This window comes from Malania oleifera, chromosome 4, assembly GCF_029873635.1.
Source record: "Malania oleifera isolate guangnan ecotype guangnan chromosome 4, ASM2987363v1, whole genome shotgun sequence".
Classification (NCBI taxonomy): domain Eukaryota; kingdom Viridiplantae; phylum Streptophyta; class Magnoliopsida; order Santalales; family Ximeniaceae; genus Malania; species Malania oleifera.
In genome coordinates this window covers 8,506,993-8,526,841 of record NC_080420.1, presented here as the reverse complement: position 1 = coordinate 8,526,841, position 19,849 = coordinate 8,506,993, and the positions used below count along the sequence as shown (strand labels likewise).

Sequence of the window (19,849 nt, the reverse complement as noted above, 5' to 3'; positions counted from 1 at the left end):
AGTTAAAAGAATTGTCGCAAAGGGAAGCAAATTTCTCATAAGCGACTCCAAATTGTTGATACAAAATTTAAACCCGATCTCTGCATCCAATATACATATTACTAGCAACCAAAAAGAAAAAGAAAATTTGTCAGACCCTCATTGGTCTCCAAAGGGTTTTCTTTGATGCTCAAAGTAGGATTGAGAAAATGTGAAAAAAATTAAAAATAGTATTAAGAGTTTTGAGATATCTTAGCCCTGGAGAAGCTATCGGACTTATCTCATACTTTTTTTAATTTACTCAAGGGTTACACCTTTTCTAACCCTTTCCATACACTTTAAATTACATTTTACGAAACCTATTAATCCCCTTGGATATTTTTTGCACCATCATTAAAGTTTATATTAAAAATATTATTTGACCAAAGAAAAGAAAATAAAAAAATAAGAATAAATATTTTTAATTATAATTTATCTATACATAAAAGATTATTAAAAGTGAAAAATTATTTCAATTTGTTTAAAAATTAAGAAAAATTAAATGTTAGTGACGTGTAATTTTTTTTGTTTATTAATTAATTTATTATATATTTTATTTTTTGAAAACAATTTTGCATTTAAAAATCCAAAAAAAGAGATGATTTTCGAGGCACTATTTGCACTCAAATTTAAAAAAAAAAAAAAAAAAATGACACACACACACACACATTTGAAAGTGAGTGGCGAATCCCTCTCCCAAAACGAAGAGTCTATGATTTCCCACGAACTTCCATATAACGCATGGCATAGCCATTAATTTATTTTCAAAAAGTTTTGGATTTGAGGCACTGTTTGGCACGTGAATCAAACCTCCCAAGAAACGAAAAAAGTTTTTTTTTTTTCCTTCTTACATTTCCCGGCCAAAGTGCCAAAGCGGAAATAATCCCAGCAATTCGTAACGTCGTTTTTGTCTCCGCAAACACGCCTTTGCTTGTCTAGTTCATCATAGGCCCTATATATACGCACGCCATTGCAAGTATCTTCAAATGTTGTCCGCCTTGAATTCGCAAGCAAACCGCAGATTTTCTCTCCCCACCACCTCTCTTCGTCTCCGCTCCTAGGGTTTTTCACCTGAACCAGGTACTTTCCAATCCCTTCATTCCCTTTCCGCAATATTCGCCGGTCATCTTTCCCGTTACTGTTTGTAGCAATCGCTTCGGATGATGCTCTTTTGATGCTGTAAGCATTAGATTTGTGTCCTTTTCTTGTTTTATTTGAGTTTGACGAGTTTGAAGCTCGAAATGGATCAAATGCGGGTTCGCTTCTTGTCAATTTTGCATTGAATTGAATTTCTGGGGCGTTGCCGCGTAGGTGTTTGTTTTAGTCAAAATGAGCGTTATTGGGTTTGATATCGGGAACGAGAATTGCGTGGTTGCCGTTGTGAAGCAGCGAGGGATTGATGTTTTGTTGAACGATGAGTCGAAGCGTGAGACGCCGGCGGTGGTGTCGTTTGGGGAGAAGCAAAGGTTCTTGGGCTCGGCTGGGGCTTCATCAGCGATGATGAATACAAAATCTACAATTTCTCAGGTGAAGAGATTGATCGGGAGGGAATTTAAGGACCCTGACGTTCAGGCTGATCTTAGGAAGTTCCCTTTTGAGACCTCTGAAGGCCACGATGGTGGGGTTTTGGTTAATTTACAGTATTTGGGCGAAAGACATAGTTTTTCCCCAGTTCAGATTTTGGCGATGTTGTTTTCGCATTTGAAACAAATTACCGAGAAGAACCTTGGAACGACCATTTCGGATTGTGTGATTGGGATTCCATCATACTTTACGGACTTGCAAAGACGTCAGTATTTGAATGCTGCGACAATTGCCGGGCTGAGGCCCTTGAGATTGATGCATGACTGTACTGCCACTGCTCTTGGTTATGGCATCTATAAAACTGATTTACCTAATTCGGGTCCAATGGGTGTTGTGTTTGTTGACATTGGACATTGTGATACACAGGTGTCAGTTGCATCCTTTGAGGCTGGACAGATGAAAATACTTTCTCATGCATTTGACAGGAACTTGGGTGGGAGGGATTTTGATGAAGTTTTGTTTAATTATTTTGCAGCACAATTTAAGGAGCAGTATAATATTGATGTTCACTCTAATGTCAGGGCCTGTATTAGGCTGAGAGCATCATGTGAGAAGCTAAAAAAGGTTTTGAGTGCAAATGCAGAAGCGCCACTTAATATTGAATGCTTGATGGACGAGAAAGATGTTAGAGGTTTTATTAAGAGGGAAGAATTTGAGAAGTTGTCTTCGGGTTTGTTGGAGAGGATAGGCATACCTTGTCATAAAGCTTTGGCTGACTCTGGTTTAACTGTGGAGAAGATCCATTCTGTTGAGCTTGTTGGATCAGGGTCTCGGATTCCAGCTATTACTAGGGTCTTAGCTTCTTTGTTCAGGAGAGAACCACGCCGGACAGTGAATGCAAGTGAGTGTGTGGCCCGTGGTTGTGGTCTTCAGTGTGCAATGCTTAGCCCCATATTCCGTGTTAGAGATTATGAGGTTTGTTGCGTTTGTGTATAATTATTGCCTGTTGACCCTTTTTTTTTTTTCTTAAAAAAAATGTCACTTAAACCTTTTATTTATTATTACTTTTTTTTTTTTGAATTTTAATGCCGTTGTATGATTTCCTTCTTCTTTTCTTGTTTGATTTTAACTTGGTTTTGCTAAAATATTGCCAATCTGCATTTTTTAATTGTTGCATAATTATCAAAACCTCAACAGATATGATCTTCCATTTTGTTTTTTCCTGGTTATGAAGTGCTAAATATGAATATCTTGCTTTTAATATAACAAGCACCAGTTAGTTGTTGCCTTTGCGGATATAGCCATTGTGAAATATAAATATGTTATTTCTGTTGTGTATGTCTGCTGAATTAATGGTAAATCCTTTTCAGGTGGTGTTTGATTTTGAATTTGTGAAGTAGCCAGAACGTATTTGCGTTTCTTTTTTGTCCTTTTTTTTTGCAAGGTGATGCAGGGCCAGCATCAATGGTGGGAGAAATAAGAATAAATTGAAGAGAGTAAGGGAGGGGAAGGGAGGAAAGTGGAGATACAACGGGGAACTCAGTTTCACTTCAATTCAAATCCAACAATAACCGCTTACAACATGGCTTTAACACACTATCCTAAGAAAGCCTCTTCACATGAAATTACATATAAACCCCAAAAAAACTACATTATATTACAAACATACCCTTAGAATACACAAATATAATACATAAACCCCCAAATACACATAATATTTTATTAATTAAACTAAACACATAATAAACTACTAACTAAACCCAACAATTATCAATCCAGTTCTTCTTAAATATTATCCAACAATGATCTTCCCAAAGCCTTGCTTCTTGGCCTACATCAACTCTCCCTCAATTAGAAAAAATTTGACCTCTCAAATTGAAATGTTTTAGGATTAAAAGTGAGAATCAAACTTGGATTCTTCGAAAGCTAGTGCTTGAGTGATGCAAGAAATCGCGTTCCATTGGCAATACCATAGATATGGTGTTTGAATGACTTTGGATGTCTTCAAACACTTGCATTTCCTTGCTTGTAGCGTCTTCAAGTTGAGTAACTGTGGCTGATTCTTTTTGTTGGTTGATTGGTTGAGCGGGCTTCAAAATTATTTTCTTTCCATTTTGATGGAAGGCATATGTGTTCTTGAGTCACAATCAAGTCATCCAACCAAGGAGAACCAAGGAGTACATGGCCAATGTTCATGGGTATGATATCACACCAAATATTATCAAAATAGTCACCCATTTGGATAAGAACCAAACATCTTTTACAAATATATAAGGTAGTTTTATCAATCCTAGATGTGTCAGGCTTTGGATGGGGTTCCAGATGAAGTTGCATGTGAATGACTTTGTTTTTAGAAATCAAATTCATAGGACATCTTCCGTCAAAAATGAGTTTGCATACTTTTTCCCCGAACTTTAAAAATGTGGATTGGCTTCATATTATGCTCAGAGTATGAAAAAAGCCATTCATTTTTTTAGTAAGCTGACACCCTATTGCTGGATTTATTCATATACTGCAACCATATATCACCGAAAGACTTAACACAATTTGTCCACAAGTCCAGCTCCCAATTTCTCAAAAACTATCTTCAGTGCTCCTTTTGATATTGATTTTTGTGCTGAAAAGAAACAAATTCACAAAGAGAACTCACAAAAACAGTGATGCGAACTGATTTGTTATTGTTGACCATGACAAATCCACCTTCCAAAGTGCCAATGGTACACTAATTCCTCAATTCGAGTGTTTCGTGTCAAATTATCATGCTTGCTTGCAAAATAGTAGATCCACAATCAAAATATCATGCTGCTGATGAAAATATCGTGGAAGAACCCCAAAATATCATAGCTGGAGCAAATTCTCGTGACACTGGAACCAGGAGAAGACTCGGGCAGAGTCCTACTTGCAGGTCACTGGCGCATGGGGTGCCGGCGGCAAGACTCTGGTGACAAAGCTTCAGTTGCATGTAAATCTGGTGATGAGATTACAGTGGTGGTGATGGTGTGATGAGAAAAACAAAGGATGTTGGGTATTTCAAAATTCAAAGGCCCATTGGCTGGTCAACGTTTTGCCCGCACATGGGGCTTTTCCGGTGATCGGACAGTGATAAAATTGTAGGGAAATGGTGTTAGAGTGTTCTGTCTTTGAGAGTGTGGGTGGTGTTGCAGGATGGTCATTGAAAAGTGGTGTTAGATAATTTAGGGACACGATTTCAGAAACTGCTTTCGTTGGATTTTTTTTTAAATACTGAAATTTGATGTTAAAGAGGATGATTGAAGGGCTTCTTGTGGATGGTAATGAGATGACAGATTAACGAAGAGGGAGAGCAATAAATGGATGGAATGAAAGATGAAAGGACAAAGAGAATTTTAGAATGCAGGATATCAGAGACAAGATGGAAGAGAAGAAAAGAAGGAAGAGGAGAAAAGAAGATACTGCTGGACAACACTGAGAATAGAAAAAGAGGAGGAGAAACAAACCAGAAAAGCAGAATTATAGAGAGGTTGCTGGACAGAACAGAGCAGACAGAAGGAGAAAAGAAAGAGAAGAAGATAGGAAGGAGTCAGAAGAAGGATTGGAAGGAAAATAAGGGACTGAAAATTGAAGAATGAAGATTGTGGTTGGGCTTTGGTGCCAAATGATGCAGGGGCAGCATCAACAGTCTGCAGCCACGGGAGAAATAAGAAGAAATTGAAGAGAGGAAGGAAGGGAAGGGAGGAGAGAGGAGATACAAGGGGGAGCTCAAGTTCACTTCAATTCAAATTCAACAATAACTGCTCACAACATGGATTTCACACACTATTTATTAGAAAGCCTCTTCACATGAAATTGCATATAAGCCCTTAAAACTACTTTACATTACAAATATACCCTAGAATACACAAATACTACAAACAAGCCCCCAAATACACATAATACTATATAAATTATACTAAAAACATAATAAACTACTAACTAAACCCAACAATCGTCAATCCAATTCTTCTAAAATATTCTCCAACAAGGATCTTCCTGAGGCCTTGCTACTTGTCCTACATCACAAGGTCCATCTGAACATTTCTTTATTGAGAAAGAAAACTGGGGAAGGGCTGTTTTTCTTTTTCCATTTTTGATTTTTGGAAGACAGTTAGGTGGAGTTTTAATTTGATGGCTACATTTGCTTTCTTCATTTCAGAATGGTTAAAAACTGGGCGAAAGATGTTCATGGTAACAATTTTAAGCAGGATACTAAATGTTACTGAGCCCTCGATATTTTAGGGTATGGAATATGTTTTTCTTGGGAAGAAAAAAGTTATAATGAGAGTAATTGCTGTCAGGTTATTGGTGTCATGTGTAATGCCTATCTTTTTCTTCTTGAATTTAGATAACCAATTGATGTAGGACAGCTATGGGAACTCAGAAATAGACAGAAGATTGAGATAATTGAGGGAGCGAAACAGAGGAATTGAGAAGGAAAAAAAGAAGAAGAAAAAAGAGGAGGAGGAGAAGCAGCAGCAGGAGGAAGATAGAACAGAGAAGAAGAGAGGCAGACTTAGAAGAGAGGAGAGAAGAAGGAAGAAGAAGAAACCTGCGGAAGAGAAAAACAGAGAGAGGGAAAGTGCAGCAATCTGACTTTAAACTACAACTGTACATCAAGTTGCATGTCCAGCACTTATACCACCACTACCACTACTACACATATTTACAAAAATAATCCAACTAAACACATTATTACAAAATTCTAAAAGTCACTCAATAATACCAAGAGACCTTAACACAAGCATTATTTCCTAGCCCTAAGCCTAAAATAAGTGTGCTGAATAGGCCCTATTGATCCATTTTAATTTCTTAAACCAGCAATCAGATAAGGAACTTATAGATTCACATGTCTTTATTCTTTTTTTCCCACATTCTAACACAAGCCTTAAGTCCCACTAGGTATGATCAAGGGTGATATCCTATGAAAGTTGGGGTGTTGCTGAATCCTTATTTACTATCTCATTCCAAGTTATTTTAGGCCTACTGCTTGCTTCTCATCTTGTTGTCACAAACAGCAACTCACTCGCACTCATTGGTGTGCTATTCAGCTATGTTGGAAGTGTCCAATCCTAATCTTCATCAGATGCTATGCCGAGCTTGCTACAGATGTGTGTTTATTGCTTAATTTATTTTTTAGAGTTATATCACACATCCAAATTAGCATTCTTCTGCAGCCTCCATTTTTTGGCTTTGTTGTTTCTTAGTAGCCTAACATTTTAATCTGTATAGCATGGTCATGGCTGTTGTATATTTTAATGGTGTAACATGGTCTAAATACTTCTCCATTTTACCCAACATCAACCAAAATCTATTGGCGCTAAGAATTCTTTTGACCATCAAGTTTAATATTTTCTCCAATATTCACCATAAAATGAATAAATTTGCATTTCATGTGTCATTGTCTTGCTTCCATTTATCTTAAAACATCAAATTCTAAAGCTTTTTTCATTAATTCCAACTTAGATTCTACTATACTTTTAGTTTCATCAACCAAAACAATATCATTGGCAAATAATATACAAAAAGGAACCTCATTTTGGGTCTGTCCAATAACTAAAGTAAAAAAGGCAAGGACAGAAGGCATGCCCTTTATGTACACCTATTGTAATTGACAGTTCCCTAGCCTCTCCACTTGTACTTCTAACACTAGTCATTATCCCATCGTTTGTATGATTATGACATCTATATTCTTGCCAGTACTTTTTTTTTTCCCTAGAACCCACCGAAGAATTTTTGTACTCTGTCATAGGCTTTCTATCCTCCACTTACTCCACTTACTGATATATATATATATATATATATATATATATATATATATAACTGACATTTTTTATAAGTTCTATTGACATTATTTCACTCACATGAGTTTTTGCTGGCATCATTATGAAATAGCCATTTTTGAACTTTATAATGTGAAGACAAGAAAAGAAGGGGAAACAATAGCTTGCCGATGAGCTTCTTGTTTGGTTTTGTCACATCATTAAACTGAGCATAATTATTCTTATTGGTTGATGGAATAAATGATCACAATATGACATAGCTATTTCCTTGTAGATATAATTATGTAGGATTAATAAAACACATTTGTGGGGCATGTTTTTGTTTTTTTTGTTTTTTGTTTTTTTAATGCAAATAACTGAAAACTAATAAAAAAATCATGCTGGCATTTCTGTTAACGCATAATAATTTCAAAATTTATTTTGTAAGATAAGTTTATGGGGTAAACTATTCTTTAAAAGTGTACATGATGCTTGCATAGCCAAAATTGTGGGGGTATCTATGTTGAAACATTTGGCATCCCCTCAAATTCAGCAGAAGTGTAAAATCTCTTACCAGTTGATTCAGATTGAGTTAAATTTCAATAATGCTAATGTTTCTTTAACATTATAAAGGGCAGTGCGTGGCAATGTTCTTGAGATTATGTTCAAAAACAAAAGTAATAAATTTTATCTTAAGTTCAGGTTAAGTAATTTTCTATATGAAAATATAATTTGTGAATTTTCATTCTGAAAAAACAAAGGGAAAGCTTGCATTGGGATGGTTGTGACAGTGGTGTTATTGGTGCTAGGAGATAATGGTTTATGTAGGGGTGAGCATTCAGTTGGTTCGGTGCATTCGGTTATTTAACCGAAAAATTTCAGTTAAAAAATCTTATTAATCGAATCGACCAAAATTCCATATTTAACCGAACTCAAAACTGACTGAACTGAATTTCGGTTAGACTGGTTAACTGATTTAATATTTTAATATATTTAAAATATAGATTTTTAATATTTATAAAATTTTATATATAATATATAAAAAATAAACAAAATTTTAGTATATATATATGATATATAAAGCATTTTAATGTATAATATATATAATTATTTATTATTAATTTATACTATTAACCGAATTAACTAAACCCAAAAGTCGAACCGAAAACCGAAGTCTGAAATTCAATGAAAATAAAAACCGAACCAAACTGAATAAGTTTTTAACCGAACTAAACCGACCGGATTTGCTCGGTTAATTCGGTTTTAAGTGAATTATGCTGACCCCAAGGTTTATGTGTGGGTCTGGCAATGGGTTGAAAAAGGTGCTGGCTTTGGGTTTCACAGTTGTGCTGATTCTGGCTTCATGATGGTGGTTTTAGTGATTGAGGTTGTAGTGTTATGATAGCAAATTTGGTTGTGGAATAGGTTAGGTGGTGGTGTTACTGGCAAATGGCGATGATGAAGGTGCAATTTTTATTTTTATTTTTATTTTTTGTGGGAAGTATGGTGGTAGCGGCTGCTTGGGATGGGATGATGCTTGGTGCCTGGCTTTGGTTGTGTGAAAAGAAAAAGATAACCAAAATATTTGCGTTTGTATTACTGTTTGTAACTGGCAGAATTAAGTGCAACGTCACCCCCTCCCCCCTTGCTTTTTTGATTGAAACTTTATCTGCGGTTGTGTTTTTCTTTTTTACTTCTATTTCGGTCAATTTTTTAGAAGGCCCAATAAAGGCTTGCCTTATGATGAGTCATGCCCAAATCGCCTTGAGACTTGGGAATTAAACGACGAAGGCAGTATACTTTAAATCTTTTGCATTTGTATGGAAGGAATGCCTTTTGCACTTTTTTCAGTTGAGGCTTACACATTTTGGATATGTGAATCTCAAGATATGACTAGAAAATATCAATCTCATGTTTATATGATAGGAATGCCCTAATATGTGTTGATTTTGGTTACTTCAAAATCTGGTTGAGTGATGGAGGCAGGAAGGAGAGATAGAAAATGACAGTGATGGAGAGAGAGAGAAATATGATACAAATAGAGGACAAGATTGACAATGGACTCAAAATCAAATTTCCTGACCATCCTTCTTGGTTGTTTGACTTGTTTCAAATGAAATGGACATTTTGGCTATTTCTAGCTGACTAAAATATACGACACGTTTAAGAAAAGAGCAGATGCATGTGCACCTGTGTGTGGGTGGTTTATGCACCTGTGTTTGATTGGGTACTGCTATGTTTCATTCCACTGTTTCGGCGTTGAAACTGAAAAAATCCCAACTAAACAGACATGTAAACTCTTACATTCTGAATTACTTGACACAATAAATTTTCTAGATCTGGTAATTGTGGGACTGGATTGATAAGAACTTTGGAGACAATTCTCAAAAGAATTGTTTGGACCTGTTGTATTCTTCTGGAGTCATTGGATGACTGTGTCCTTATCCCTAGTCAAAAGGCCTTGTTGTGGCTGTTACAGAATTGTGCTGCTCTTTATTAATTTCATTTTTCTCTGCTACGGTGAAAAGCCATAACTTGTTTTTGTGGTAACTGGAGATGGCTTTATGCCAAGGTGGCTGACTACCCAGTTAAATTTCTTTCCCCTTAAAACAATTTGATAATGAGGCTGAGACCTAAGAGCAGGATTAGAACTAAACTCTGAGCGGAGTAGATCAAATTATAGTCAGTGTCAGGGCATGGTTGTGTACTTCTATTGGATTTTGAGCTGGATTGATCCATTTTTGTCTTGTTTGTACTTATCTTTATATAGCTGCATACATAGTGATTTCTAATATATGTATTTGTGTGTCAGTGTGTGTGTATATATATATTATTATTATTATTTTAATGAATGCATATGCTGTTGTATGCAGGTTCAAGATTCACTTCCTTTCTCTATAGGATTCACTTCAGATGGACACCCAATTTGCACACTTTCAAATGCCGTGCTTTTTCCAAAAGGCCAACCTTTTCCAAGTGTTAAGATGCTTACATTGCATAGAAATAGTATCTTCCATATGGAAGCTATCTACACTGATCAGAAGGAATTGCCTTCTGGTGTATCACCTAAAATCAGTAGTTTTACGGTATGTATACCATTCAATTATTTTTATTTTTATTTTAGTTTGAGCTAGATATAGATGTTATGACTCTTGTTGGCATGTCCTCACAATAATACATGTTATACTAAATTGTCTGCTGGAGGTCCGAAATAATTATACAAATTGACTTTGTTCTTATTTGAAACATCAAAGCCAACGGGTGCTGTTGGTCTCTAAAAATTCGGATTTTAGGATGGCAATTTGTTTATGCTCATTTTTATTTAAAAAAAATTGTTTTTACTTTTATTATAGTGCATGCAAAGCACTTTATAAGAATAATGGTTCCCATAGTAGATGTCAAATCTGTGCTAGCAATTTTGTATAATCTGTAGCTATTCCTATTCTATCTGGAGTTGAAATTTATTCATTCTTTTGAAATGTTGTTTGGATTTTCTATAATGCTTTCTTTAATCATTGGTTTATGATTTGAAGTTTGTATTATTCATATTTAAGATGTACTGTTTCTGTAGATTGGACCCTTTCAAGTTTCTCATACAGGAAATGCAAAAGTTAAGGTTAGAGTTCAGCTAAACATCCATGGGATTGTTACTGTAGAGGCGGCATCTGTGAGTATACAATCATATTGTTTGATCTGTAACATATTGAGCTTTAATCAGCTTGTGACAAAAAAAAAAAAAAAAAATTACCTGACTTGTTATTGTTATCTAATATTGCATCAGCTGATTGAAGATCATGTGGATGATTCTATTGCCAGTTCTGAAAAGGTGGAGGCCAAATCTGACCAAGGGCCTCGTGATGTAGTAAATGGTTTTGAGGATGTTTCAAGTATGCAGTCAAAACCTTCAATGACCCATGCTGTAAGTTCAAGAGAAGCTCACAATTTAAGTGAATGCTTCTAAAGTCTATTTTGGTTTTGCAATCAACTGTGTGTTATGAAGAAGATGGTGATGCTCACATGTAATTTTAACAATGAGTGAAATAGTTACATCAACATGTTTCTAATAAATAGTTCCCAACATGGGAATTGGGATTTTTTTGTTTGGAAGTGGTATGGGAGAACAAGCCCACTCCTTTCAGAAACAAGGTACCTACCACGTAAGGGAATGCCTTACTAGATAAAGGTTATAGGAATCTGGAGTTGTTGAAAGTATAGAAGTTGTAGGAGAGAGAAAGTAGGGGGAGGTGTTTTGACTTAGATTAGAAGAGATAGATAGGGAAGGAGAGACAGAGATATAATTAGAGGTAAGAGAGGAGGAAGAAGGATAAAATAAAATGGCACATATAGTTGATTGGGCACACTCTGCATAATGTGTTATGATGGATAGCTCCCGTTCTCCTCATGTTACATGGCTATTTATGCATGAATTTTTTCAACCGCCATGATTTTTAGGGGTGATGTATCTTATGGCTACATTTTCTTCCTTTGTTTGGTTCTAGTCCATACTTGCCTCAAATGGTTGAATCCCAAAGATTCTGCTGTTATTGCATTTTTATATCCTAGTTTTTCCCATTTGACTTAAAGTTATCAATCCTATAGAATCCTGCATGGTCTATCTTTGATTGAGCTTGAATGCTTGCAGTTCTTGGACTTAGAAAGTCCTGCAGAATCTTGTCAAATTTCCAATTGATTATGGTAAATACCAGGTTTGGGCAAGGAGCTAGTGTTGTGGGATGTTTGTCATAGGGGTGTAAGTGAGTCAAGTGTACTCGCGAGCTACTCAGACTCATGATTTTAAATAACAGCCACAACTGTCTTGCAACGCAGTTTCTTAATGGTTTTTTGTGGTCCTGATACCATTACACACCGTGAAATCAGTGGGAAGAAAAATCATGGCCATAGTGGCAGTTTCAAACCGCAACCATTATGTAAAGGTTGCTATGGAACTTATTTTTCTCACTTTTGTTTACCCCTCTTTCATACATCATTCTCAACATACCATGGAGCAAGAGGGAAAAGATTATAATGAGGATGATAATGATATAAAATTTACTATTATTTAAAACACTTACAAGAGATGCATTAATTAATAATTTGAAAATACTAACTTGTTAGGAAAATATTTTATTTTGATAATATTAATAATTTGATATTTATGTTCTATATTTTTCAACTTCAACCTTCTTTTGTTTCCTAGTTATTGTATATTTGTATTATTCGTATGTCTTATGTGTCTAATAAATTAATGGAGTGTATAATGTATTTTGTTTTATTAATTAATTTATTCACATAAGAATTTTTTATGCATAGGAATAATGAGAAAGTATAAATACACACACACACACACACACACACATAATTTTTCTTTCAATGGTGGTTTAAAACAAATGTAAATTTCTTACTCTCATCAAACAACTTAGTTGAACTAAAAGATCCAAAATACACAAACTTTTTCTAAGAAGGGTTAGAAGCTTAAAACATGCAATACACTAATATGAAAAAAAGGTTGTGTGTGCTTGAAAAAAATTCATGGTTACATTACGCTACCGCTACCACAATTTAAAACCATGCTTGGCCTTTTTGTAACTTCAGTTTACTCGAGTTCGAGTTTTGTAAACTTGTGAGCTTAATTGAGCCTAATCAAAATTTTGTAATTTTGTTATTTTTTAATTATATTACTCATATAATATATGTTTTAGACATATATTTAATATTATATATACATTACATTATTTATATTTTTTTAATATTAATTTATAATTGAGTCAAGCTTAATTGAAACGAGCTTGAGTTTTAAGAACTTGCAGCCAAGTCGAGTTTGAGTTCAACAATTTTGTGCTCGATCAAGTTCGAGTTGAGTTTCAAGATCAACATTTTCAAGTTGAGTTGTGTTCAAGTATCCTGTTGTGTTGATTCAAATGCACCCCTAGTTTGTCCTAGCGAGGATTTCCAAGTTTTATTTAAAATTTTTTCAACATTTTCAAGTTGAGTTGTGTTCAAGTATCCTGTTGTGTTGATTCAAATGCACCCCTAGTTTGTCCTAGCGAGGATTTCCAAGTTTTATTTAAAATTTTTTGTATTTAATTGCTAATATCTGTTGGTTTCATCATCAAAAACTGAAATTGAAATTTCCATTGAACTTTTCTCTTTCGTTTTGTCAACCCTCTAAGTTCTTATTGAATTCAAATTTAGTATCATCTGAAGTGGTTGGGAGGGCAAGGTGGGGAGGGGAGCACACATAGATGAAATGTAATTTCTTTGCATGGGATGATGAAATGAACGAGCATGTGTATGAAATTCAGTATAATTTCCTTGCACAGGCTAATGAAAGGAGAAGGGGCAAAGATTTGAAAAGACTGGATATTCCAATTAGTGAGATTGTGTATGGTGGGATGACCAAGGCTGAGATATCAGAAGCTCGTGAGAAAGAATTACAGTTGGCCCAGCAGGACATAAGGATGGAGCAGACCAAAGAAAAGAAAAATGCTCTAGAGTCTTATGTTTATGAGATGCGCAACAAGGTATAATTTCAAAATTCAGACATTATGGCTGTATTCTCCTTCCAAGATCTAGACTTTTTCCAGTTCTGAACAAACTGCAAAAATTTGGGTTAAAACCAATTTGATTAATTTCAATTAACATTCCATTCAAATTAAGAAGCTTCAAGGCTTCTTATGCCAGAGCCTCACACTCATGTATTTCTTTGGAACGTCTTGGAGTGTGCCTTGATCTTTTAAGAATGCCTGATGCTGCTAATAATAGAGGGTGATAATGTACCATGCACTGCGTGCTTTATTTCCAACTTTTTAGAGGGTGATAATGTACCATGCACTGCATGCTTTGTCTCTATGGAACATGTCAATAGTGCATGACCAAAGATTTTTTTCGGAGATTGTGTAAGTAGTACAGTGCATTTTTCCTTACATGAGGACTAACTGATGCAACTATTCCTAGTTCTGGATGAGTTGATTAGGGTATTCATGTCTATATCCCTATATCCTTCTCCCAATGTATTCCACAAAAAGTTCAAATGGCCTGCCCAGTGGCAGAGCCAAGATTTTTTTCTTGGGTCTGCAATGTAAAGCCACTGCACAGATAAAGTTTTAGTTTTAGTCTTTTTTTTTTTTCTTTTCTGTTTTTCTTTTTGGGGTTGGGGAGGAGGAATATCCACCCTCAGATCCCTTTGCTCCCCTGGCTTTGTACCCATTTGTCATTGCTTGGCACCTCTATTCATTTATAGGTCTTCAGGTTTGATTGAATTGGCTTTTCTGCTTCTTTGGACTTTCTTTTTGCCTTGTTTGAATTGGATGTTTAATTAGCACGTGTATTTGAGTAGCTTCTAAATACATATCGGAGCTTTGCTTCCGAGTCAGAGAGAGAAGGGATTTCAAGAAATCTACAAGAGACAGAGGATTGGCTTTATGAGGATGGGGATGATGAATCTGAGAATGTGTATTCTGAAAAACTAGTGGATCTTAAAAAGGTGAATATTAAGATTTTACGGTTTTTTTTTAAAGAAAAGAGAAAGAAAATTGCCTTTTAATGGGTGCACTTATATATCTTTTGGTTTTCAATAGTTAGTGGATCCCATCGAAAATCGCTATAAAGATGAAGAGGTTCGAGCACATGCAACAAGAGCTCTGTTAAATTGCATTGTGGATTACCGGATGGCTGTAGGATCTCTTTCTGCCAATGAGAGAGAAGCTGTATGATTTTTTGCTCTCTAACTAAGTGGTGATGATGATGATATCGATGATTTTTTAATTTGACTATTTTATGATTTCTTCCCTACTTTTCAGATCAATTATGAATGCAATAAAGCAGAGCAATGGCTGCGAGAGAAAACTCAACAGCAGGATTCATTGCCGAAGAGTGCTGATCCGATACTGTGGTCAAGAGAAATCAAGAATAAAACCGAGGCTCTTGATGCGTACTGTTCTCATACCACTAAGATGAACTGGGAAATTAAAATATATTTTAAATATTACAGAATATGGGCCAAGTTTAAAGTTTAAACAGCAGACTCCTGCTCATTTTCAATGCCAAGAGCAGAATTTACCTACTCAGTGACACTATTTAATCAATAAGATGATCAAAAAATTATATTGTGTGGCAATATTGCACTAAGACAGGGCAAGTGTCTATTAGAAAAGCTATTTATTAACTCTTATGGGGCTTTGTTAGGTTCAGGTACTAGCTAGTGCCTGCATTGGATTTGTCACTTCATTACTTGACTGTAATACCATGACCCATTCTGCTACTAAGCAAGATTCACACAAACACCCGCATATGCCCATGCAGAAGCTGTATACAAATTGCCATTTCTTGTCTTGCCAAAATTTGACCTTGCCACTTAATCTTGCTTCAAGACATGTGGTCATTTATGAATTTTAAGTGGTAATCTGCATGGGCCTTTCATGTATGAAAAGGAGTAACTTGTATGAGTTTCATATTACAATTTTGATGTTGGATTACTTAAAGGCCTGTGATTCATGTGGAAAATGTTGCTGTTTATCTTTAAGTATGGCCTATTGAGTAGATTTATATTTTGGCTGTGCCATCCCATTTAAAAAGGTTTTTTTTTTTTTTTAATTCACATTTTCTTATTTTTACATGGAACCTGATAGGGTTTTATGATATGTTTTTCAGGACATGCAAACATATAATGAGATCTAAGGCCTCTCCTGTGAGATCAGAGGACAGCAAGGCCTCAGACTAGAAAAGTAAGCCCGATCATATGCAGTTAAGACTGATGCTGATTTGCATGAGGTCAAATTTCCTTTTCAATTGCCTTTGTTCATTAAAAACTGTAAGATACTGCCCATCTTGGGCATATAAAATACCAGTTCTCACACCAGGTAAATAGTAAATTTAGTTTATTAGTCATTCCTTATCACGGTCTCTGCATTATTTGTGTAACAGTGTATGTAATTTTCGTTCCGACTAAGATTTTGGTTGGGGGCTTCTTTTTCCCACCATGTCTTTTATTAGGTTCCTATTTTTGGCTCTGCTCTCATTGTTTAATTTTATAGACTGCAAGGACGAAAGCACACCTTGTTGTGATGTATCGGATTTGAATTTGTAACCTTTTTGTGCTGAGGAAATGAAAATGTACACCTTTTGTGATTTTGAGTAATGGAAATCTATCCTTTGAATGCTTTGTTCTTGTATCCCTTTTATATCCATTTGGGATGTTTCTTTTGTTCTTTGTTCATGTAGTTGGATAAGGAAGTTGGGAGCTGGTGGGATCCTTCAGCTAATTTCTGCAGCCTGGAACAGGTATAATGATTGTGTAATTATAAAATCGCCCAAGCTCTGTTGTTTATCTTTTCCAAAGCCAGCTGTGTTAGGTTGTTTTCCTTCAATTTTGGTTTTGATTTATTAATTTTTTTCATCTTAGTAATGTTCTGTTAATTGTTATTTCTTAAGTTACATTTAAGTTTGCAGAATAGCTATTCTTAGGAATAAGATGGAAAACAAATTAGAAATTTTGGAACAGAGGTGATATTTATTTCTTGTCTATACCTAATTATTCCATCCAATATAAAATATGAAGGAAATAGACATTTCCATGATAAAATTTAGGGTTTTCTCTAAGACTGTTGCCTGGCCCAAAGTCCTAGTTGTTCAGCTTGAAATTGGGCTGGGTTGTGTGTGTGTGTTTGTATGTGTGGTTTTTCTTTTGGTTGGGGGTTCGGGAGGGATGAGAGATGTGAGGGATGAAGAAGGAGGTATTTGAATTATATTTGGGTTAACTTAAACTGCAAGGAGTTTAGCACTTGATTGTATATTTTATACGTTTCTGCTGTTCTATGCTTTGTGTTTTAAGTCTTGAATATTCAGCGAGAACACAACCCCGCACCATATATATTGAAGGTAATGAAACCCGGGTTTTCTATTCATTGGAAGATTCAGCTATCAATGAGAAATGAGCAATCTTTTGTTTTTGGGATTTTCAGTTTCAGTTTTACCAGATTTTGCCCCAAAATCCTTAATTATGAAATATCATTTTTATTCTTATGTTTCTATGTTTGTACTTTTTATGTTTATTATATGCATAATATTTTCTTTATTGTTTTATTTTTATTATTGTGTTTTTGTAATTTTTTCTTTTGTGTATATTTTTTATTATATATTTAAAGAAATATGAGAGCGGAAGAACATTCTATAAAAAGGTTAGGCGAGCCCCTTTTACTCGTTTAAGATGAGATAAGGGAGGAGTGTCTCTCCTTCGTTCTCTTATGTTGTCGAGGTTTCAAATTTATTGGGAGTTGAGATGATCTTGGTTATAGAAGGATTGATTGGGTTTCTGTTCTATTGAAATGCCTTTTTTTTTTTTGGGGGGTGGGGAAGAATTTGAAAGTCAAATGACTTCGATGGGATATTCATTTGTGTAAGGATTAGGCTAAGTTGATTGCATTTGGTATTAGAATAATTTATTTTAGGGTTTTGCAGTGCTCACTTGCTGTAATAAAGTGCATTTTGGGATGCATTTGTTTTGATGGCTAAAGTTTGAAGACCTACATTGAGTTGGTACCTTATATTTGTATTGTTATCATCTATAAATGACATGTTAATAGTTTAAAAAAAAAAAAAAAAAAAATGCCCTAAATGAAATGAACATAAGAAAAAGTAACAATAAAAGAAAGCAATAGGCAAACCAATCCTTTTGATTGCCTAGTTTGCTTAATTGCTATTGGTCTATATAGCTAGGGGGCACAAAAATTACTGAAAAATTGAAAGTGGGAAAGAAATCGGATTGAAATCACTAGCAGTATGGTTTTTCGGTTTCGGTTTTCAAAATATAACCAAACTGAAAAATTGAAAAAATTGATTTCAATTTAAATTATATTAATATGTTAATACATGATTGGTCAATTTAATATTTAGAAATCAAAATGCCAAATCAATTCTCAACAACCATTGTGAAAAGCAATTGTTGAGTATTTTTATAAAGTCGATTGAAAATTGAAAAAATCGTGACCAAACCGCTGAATGTTCGGTTCTCAGGGGGATAATAAATTTGGTTCAGTTTCGATTTGGGAATACAAAAGATTGCAAGGTTTGTTTTAGTTTTCGTTTTGGCACATAACTGAACCATAATAAACCAACCAATTACACCTCTACATGGGACTAAGTTGCTTCATTTTGACTAGTCTTATCTCATGCTTGTGTTTACATTAAATATAGGTAAAAATAATGATGTCTCCTTTGATTTGGTGGAATAGTTATTTATTAAAATAAAATGGAATATATTTTATATTTTAAGAGTAGATATTTTTTGTATATTTTTAATTATTTCATTGAACATGTAATAAAAAAGGAATAAGCATCCCCATAATAAAATTTAAGAAATAATTATTGTTTATCTATTTCTTTTTATGGATTTATAAAATGTTTCACATTGTTATTTTGCTTTATAGTAATTACATAATTTTATATATAACTAATTGTAATGAATTTACTAAAACTAATTTATTTCTAGAAATATATATTTCACAAATCAAACATAACCTCATTACTTTAAAAATTATTAGTTATTGATTCAACATAAATTTTTTTGTTTGATCAATTTGATTCGGTCCTTGATTTTGTATAAAGCCAAATTGATTATACCCTTTAATGTTGTCATTAATGTAAAAGTAGTGTTTTGTGGCTTTGTTATGTGTTGTTATGAGGGATGATGTTAAATGAAACCCTTCTCTATTATGTTGAAAAATGTCAATATATAGAGGGTTGGGTTTAGATAGATCACAAATGGGTAGAGGTTTAACAAGTTCGAGTTGACATGTTTATTAATGGGTGAATAATCTATAAGGATGACCAAAGCTGAGATAACCATAAGCTCGTGAGAAGAATTACGTGGACCCAGCGGACAGTAAGATGGAGAACCAAAGAAATAAAAATGCTCTGAGTCTTATGTTATGAGTGCGGCAACAAGGTATAATTCAAATTCAGACATTATTGCTGTATTCTCCTCCAAGATCTAGACTTTTTCCAGTTGCTGAACAGAACTGCCAAAATTTGGGTTAAACCAATGTTGATTAATTGCAATTAACATTCCATTTCAAAAGGAAGAAGCTTCAGGCTTCTTATGCCAGAGCCTCACACTCATGTATTTCTTTGGAACTCTTGGAGTGGCCTTGATCTTTTAAGACTGTGCCTGATGCTGCTAATACTAGAGGGTGATAATGTCCCCAATGCAACTGCGTGCTTTATGTCACTTGTTATAGGGTGATACTGTACCATGCACTGCAAATGCTTTTGTCTCTATGGAACATGTCATGTTGCATGACAAAGATTTTTTTCGGAGATTGTGTAGTAGTACAGTGCATTTTTCGTCATGAGGATAACTGCTGCAACTCTTCCTAGTTCTGGATGATTTGAATTTGGTAGTCATGGCTAGAAGCCCTATCATTCCTTCTCCAATGTACCACAAAAGTTCAAATGATTGCTGCCCAGTGGCAGAGCCGAGATTTTGTTTCTTGTTGCTCAATGTCAAGCCACTGCACAGATACAGTTTTTAGTTTTAG

The 19,849-nt window shown here is 34.8% G+C and overlaps 1 protein-coding gene across 3 annotated transcripts in view; it reads left to right on the top strand.

The window, feature by feature from the left end:
* Nucleotides 1-775: 775 nt before the first annotated feature.
* The window catches only part of LOC131153607 (heat shock 70 kDa protein 16), a 25,525-nt gene continuing 6,451 nt past the window's right edge, over nt 776-19,849 (top strand). Inside the window, exons 1-10 of one of the 3 annotated variants that reach the window (XR_009136268.1) lie at nt 887-2,517; nt 10,190-10,402; nt 10,888-10,983; nt 11,098-11,235; nt 13,637-13,837; nt 14,653-14,799; nt 14,894-15,022; nt 15,116-15,246; nt 15,966-16,039; nt 16,536-16,595. Coding sequence is in view for 2 of the 3 variants with exons in the window: in XM_058106027.1 (XP_057962010.1) it covers nt 1,348-2,517; nt 10,190-10,402; nt 10,888-10,983; nt 11,098-11,235; nt 13,637-13,837; nt 14,653-14,799; nt 14,894-15,022; nt 15,116-15,246; nt 15,966-16,035 (2,295 nt within the window). In the remaining variant the exon portion in view is untranslated. Of the gene's footprint in view, nt 2,518-10,189; nt 10,403-10,887; nt 10,984-11,097; nt 11,236-13,636; nt 13,838-14,652; nt 14,800-14,893; nt 15,023-15,115; nt 15,247-15,965; nt 16,453-16,535; nt 16,805-19,849 lie in introns of those variants that run through there. The other 2 variants (XM_058106026.1, XM_058106027.1) reach the window with 2 other exon arrangements.